Source organism: Tenrec ecaudatus, chromosome X, assembly GCF_050624435.1.
Source record: "Tenrec ecaudatus isolate mTenEca1 chromosome X, mTenEca1.hap1, whole genome shotgun sequence".
In the NCBI taxonomy this organism is placed as follows: Eukaryota; Metazoa; Chordata; class Mammalia; order Afrosoricida; family Tenrecidae; genus Tenrec; species Tenrec ecaudatus.
Window position 1 is genome coordinate 24260926 of NC_134548.1, and position 5537 is coordinate 24266462.

Consider the following 5537-nt stretch of genomic DNA (forward strand, 5'->3'; position numbering starts at 1 on the left):
TCATATTATATAGTTCTGAATCTCACACACATTAGAAAAAACAGAGAGAAAAGTTGGTGAGAGGTGGAATGAGAGAGAGAGACAGGGAGATTTGTTGATTTTACATTTGGTTTACAGAATTCTGACATCAGAAAAGCAGTAACAAAGTATGAGGGATCATTGAAGTGTGAGTCTCACTGCATCTGCAATACAAGGAACAACTGCATAGTGGTGCAAATGGAAGTAAATGGACAAGTTATCCATGGAGAAGAGGTACACAGGAAGGCATGCTTGAGAATTTGTAGCATGGAGGATCAGACTTAGGCACCTGATGGTACTCCAGGTACTTTTCCTGCACCAAAACTTCAGTGAGAAGCTTTCTAATGTCCCCAAAGATGAAGTGCTGTGGGCCATCGTAGATCCCTAACTCATTCAGGAATTCCCACATCTCCTCCCAGGTGACCCTGTTATCCTTGAGGTAAATCATGCCCAGGAGAGGCACGATGAGCCCAGTCTTGGGAAAGCCACAATCGCCATTCAGAATCCCCTCCTTGGTGATCTCCAACTGACTGACCAGAGCATAGGTTTGACTTTTGGAGTCAACTTCCTTCAGCTCAAGGCCGAAGACCAGCTCCATGTGCTCAGAGGATCTATTCAGCACCTCAGAGAATTGCTCCTTGTACCTTTTAGTGATGATCTTCATCAGGTCTGCCTTGGTAATAGGCTCTTTCATTTTATACTTTAACAGCAGGAACTGCAACAAGAGGCTCACCCTTCTGGTCAGGGTGTCCCTTTGGGACTTCTCAGCAGATGTGGACTTACGGCTATTTCGCCTGCCCACATGGTGACTCTGGACACTTTTAGCAGCTGTACCACCTGGAGTATCTGTAGCAGCATTGGAGGTAGAGGGAGCAGTTTCACAGGCTTTTGGAGCAGAGGAGGAAACCTGATGAGAACCCCCAGAAGCAGAAACAGATGAGGAGGTGGGTTGTCCCTCCTCTGTGGCAGTGGTCTGGGCCAACTCCATACTTGTGGCGTCACCTCGATCCTGGGTCTGGCGGCGTTTTTCACGAGAGCTGAGTTTGCTCTTCTGACCACGAGGCATGATGACTCCCTTCAAGGGTCGCTGGACAGGACACAGATAACGTGGCTCTGCTAAAGAAGGGGAAGTTAGAAGGCGTGAGTGGGCCCCTCAGCAAGGAGATGCCTCCCGACTTTCATGACCACACTCTTGCCAATGTAGAATCCTTTGAGAGCCCTGCTGAGGGAACCCACAGTGCTCTGGTCACCTGTTCAAGTACCTGACAAGGTTATCTGAGATGTGGTGAGGTGGCACACTGCATGGCCTGAGTGGGCTTTATAGGGATGACAGCTGAAGGGACTTCCTGTGCTTGGCTGGGGAGGAGGGACGTCTTCACAGTACACTTTTATGGACATTGGAGCAACTGCTGGCAGGGCCTTGCTCCCTCCATTTCGGTACTCTGAAGTTGACACCCCAAAGTTCTTTGAGATTCATAGGGAAAATACATAAACACATCCGACCCCACTACTGACAGAGTATCTTTCTGGCTGCAACATACAGAGGCCTTTCTGCCCCCGGGTTCCTTGGAAGCCTGGATCCCCTTTTAGGGTTCTCACCTGACAGTCCCTGTGACCAGCTCCCTCTCCTCCTTGGATGACCTCCCATGGAGCGAGTACACTCTCTAGGTTAACATGCCCACAGGCCCCAGGGTTAAAAAGGGAGTGGGGTTTGCTGGTCTCTACTGATTAGTGGGAAGAGGAGTCACCACCTCACACTCTGTGCTCTCTTGATCACCACCATTTCGGACTCAGTTGCTTGCCTCTACTGAATCAAACCCAAACCAAACTCACTGCCATCTAGCCCACTCTGACTCACAGTCACCCTGTAGGGCAGGAGAGACCTGCCCCTGAGGGTTTCTGAGATGGTAACTCCTCACAGGAACAGAATGCTTCATTGTTCTCCCCCAACCTTGCTCCTAGTGGAGTGCCCTCCTCCCATGAGTCTTACTACTAAACACAGGTCTGCGTTTTGAAATCACCAGCTTCCTAGGGACAAACAGGGGCCTTTCTTCTCCTGTCAAGAGTGACAGCCTCAAAACCCAGAGGGCTGTCAAGTCTCTGAGGCTAATGGACTCGATGGCAGTGAACATGAGAAGGGCAAGATACATGCTCTTTTCTCTTACAGAAAGAAGTCTTACTTTGACCCTGCTCTGGTTCCCACTTTGGAATTCTGCTGTCTGCTGAATTGGGCTGAAAGTAAGGCCCTCTTCTGCCTGAGCAATCAGGTGGGAGTCTAAAGGTATCAGTACTTCCAGGTATGTCCTTTTATGAGCCAATGGCAATTGCAGGGCTGAGGGCAGCCATACCCCTCGAGGGTTGAACGCTGCCCCCCTCCTCATTGGGAGTGTCATTTTGTCCTTGCACCTTCACGGAGACCGACATCCTCTGCTGATGTGAGACCCACCCCTCACCCCTTCACCCCACCAGAATGCAGACCAAGGGCCACCCCTGCATGAGTCAGTGGAGGCTGTGTTCAGCCGGGAGTGTGGCGAGAACATGGCAGTGGGGTGCTGGACTCCGGCAGCTGGGCAGGGAGGCTCCTGAGACCTCCTCAGTTTTGATTTCGGGGCCCCTTCATTCTTCACTCGGATTCAGACCTGGACTCTGGGTTAGGGCTTGGGATGTTGCCCTTTGTTCCCTTTCGAACACTCAGAGACAGAGGTGGAGTTTTGTGACTTGGTCTCAGGCCTGACCTCCTCTATAGTCACCCCACCATCTTCTGCCTGGGGACTCCCAGCATGGAGGGCAGAGGTGGGGTTCGGGGGTGCCCTGCTTAAGGGAGGTCTGTGCAGTGGCACTAAGGGTCCCAGCCTTGCCCTCAGAGAGGATCTGCTCCTCTCGCCAATCCAGAAGAGGGCTGCTCTCAGAAACCAAACCCGTAGGGCCACGTGAGGTTCTGGTTCCAAGTGGACCTTTTGGCTTCGGAACTTGCGCTAAAGGCGGGACATCACGGGACGCCTGGATTCGGGTTAATTGTTCCCCTCATCCCACCTCCAGGCTCCTTACTGGGACTCTGACACCGTCCTGCGTGTCTACGGTCCTCTGGGAAGAAAGGACAGCACAGTGAAATTAGATGGTGCGCCTTCTCAGTCCCCGCCCCCTGTGCAGGGCCTTTGCTGTCACATCCGGCAACTGGGGATCCACCCAGGGATGAGGTTGTTGGGGGTTCTCCGAGGGCCGATATCAGGCAGGTCTCCAGAGACCACAGTGTTATGTCCTGAGTCCTCCTCCTGTGAAATCCATGGTCCTCCTTGTGCTCAGCCATTGAGGGTGGGGTATCTGATTAGAGGACTCGTGCTCCAGATTTAGTTCAAGGGCAATCTTCAGCCCATAGCAGGAGCTGTACCACTGGAGGTGGGCAGGAGATAGTTATGTAATTGAAGCTCAGACATAGCTCCAAGAACTGATGACAAGATTCACAGATATCCCAATCCATCCACATCACCCATGTTTCCCTTCCTTGGACCACGAAAGTCTATTTTTGGCATTCCTGGGGACTTTATCGCTTCACGCCTCTTGCTGGTCTGTTATACGCCCTTAGCCTTTTGCCCAAGTGTGGTGGGGTCAGATTAGTCTCAATTCCTATACTGAGCCTCTAATGTTGTCTCTCGTAGCACTATGGGTCAGTAAGGAAAGTTGTGTCTCCTGGTGGGGCTGGCCCTATGTCCCTGTGCGTGCATTGGTTTGCTCTGAACAGGAATTGGTCCTCAGGGCTTGGTGGGCCAGGATTTGTTCTACTCTTGCTCTTTCCCTCTTTGTTTGCTCCCGTGTGCTCTGATCAAACAGGCCCCTCTCTCTGAGCTATACCTTCAGTGCTGTCCTCTAAAGTGAATTTTTCTGGGGGGAGAAGTGGAGTGTCCACATAGTTGGCATTGGGTCCCAGCCTGCAGACCTATCTTTTGGCTCCCTGCTTCATGCCGGTATGTTGAACTCATGACTTGGAGCAATGGAGATCAGGCATTTTAGACCAAAGCCATTGTCTTTCTGGGACCTCCAAGGCAGCTTTCTGAACGGGTCATACCAGCCTCCACTGCTTGGGCCTTCTGAGGGTTCTGTGGAATTCCACTCTTCTAGAATCTGTGGCCCCTCTTTTGCCCCTCAAAATCCTAGTCTCAAATCCAAAAGAGCTCGCTACTCCTGCCTCTATTAACTTGCTTTCCAACCTGAGGCAGGTTCTAACCTCCATGAGGCTCTAGATTGGGGCATGTGGCACAGGAGGCTTTCCAGTCCTGCTAAAAGGGTGGAGCTCCATGCAACCCCTTCAGTTGAGTGATGGGTTGAAATATATTCATCAGCATTCCGGGTCCTCATTGTGAATCGTATTAAGTCCTCTCAGTATCCTGTCTTTCTGATGTTTGAGGTTCTCTATTGATACATGAAGGCCTTCACCACCTGACGGGACCAACTAGAGGTTATAAAAAACAGAGGTCACCAGACAATTTTGATGTGACTTTGTGAGGCCACCAGACATTGTCAAGTGCCCACTGTTCTGAGATAGACGGTTCCCTTAATTTCTCATTTCAGGGTCCTCATCTTGAAAGCAGATAAATTCTGGAACTCTATCCTTGGCTGAACAGAGACTGATGACCTCATGCTAAGGTCACCAAATAACTGAAATTTGCAAAGGGGCTGAATCTTTGGAGAAGGAAGCCAGGCGTGTTGGCATCTGTCATGACTTCCCTGGCCTCTCCCAGATGTGAGAATGTGTGCCCGGACCTGTAGGCATCCATATTCTAGGGAAGAATTTTGCCTTAGTCCTCACTCAGCATTCACTCCTTGATTCCTAGCAAGCTTGTATGTCTGCTTAGACTATAGGTCCCCAAACTTATTTGACTTAACACCCCCTTTTTAGGGAGAAAAAAAGGCAAACATAAACTGAGTGCTCCACTCCAGCAATTAAAAATGCTTGCACTATAGCTCATAAGACAAGATAAAGTGTGTGTACCTGCTACTGTGGCCCACACCCCTGGATTGACTAGCACCCCCAAGGGATTCTATCACCCATTATGGAAGACACTGGGTGAAACTTAGTTTTGGATCCCTGAGAGTGCATGATAATAAGTAAAAGTTTGTTCAGTCTAACAGCCCTGCCTATCTAGGTCCTAGCCCTGTCTCGGACCATCTAGGTCATTAACGGACCATCTAGGTTGCTAGGATCTCTACATGCTTGGTCCTGCTCTGTCTTCACTCATTCAGGTCCTTATCTTGGCTCCATATCTTGTATTAAAGACATCTGATGAAATATCACATCCCTTTTCTACGTTATACCTTGCAGAGTGTGTGCCCTTATCCTAGAAGAGGGCAGCACATGACAGGACAAGTGGGCCTTCAGAGAAAACACACATCCTTTATGCAGCTATGTTCTGAAATATTTACTTTCTATAAGCAGGGGCTCCCCAGTATCATTTTGCAATCTTTTAAGATTATCTGACATTCCATACAATCTTGTATCCAATGTTAACTTTCCCGATAACTCT

General features: G+C 49.9%; 1 protein-coding gene across 1 annotated transcript; it reads right to left on the bottom strand.

Moving 5' to 3' along the window:
• Nucleotides 1-235: 235 nt before the first annotated feature.
• LOC142433227 (melanoma-associated antigen B1-like) lies at nucleotides 236-1084 on the bottom strand. The gene has a single exon (XM_075538320.1). The coding sequence runs from the start codon at nucleotides 1082-1084 to the stop codon at nucleotides 236-238; it is 849 nt and encodes a 282-aa protein (XP_075394435.1).
• Nucleotides 1085-5537: the final 4453 nt, after the last annotated feature.

Coding starts and splice junctions, on each gene's coding strand:
- LOC142433227 (XM_075538320.1), bottom strand. CDS start 1,084: ATGCCTCGTGGTCAGAAGAGCAAACTCAGCTCTCGTGAAAAACGCCGC.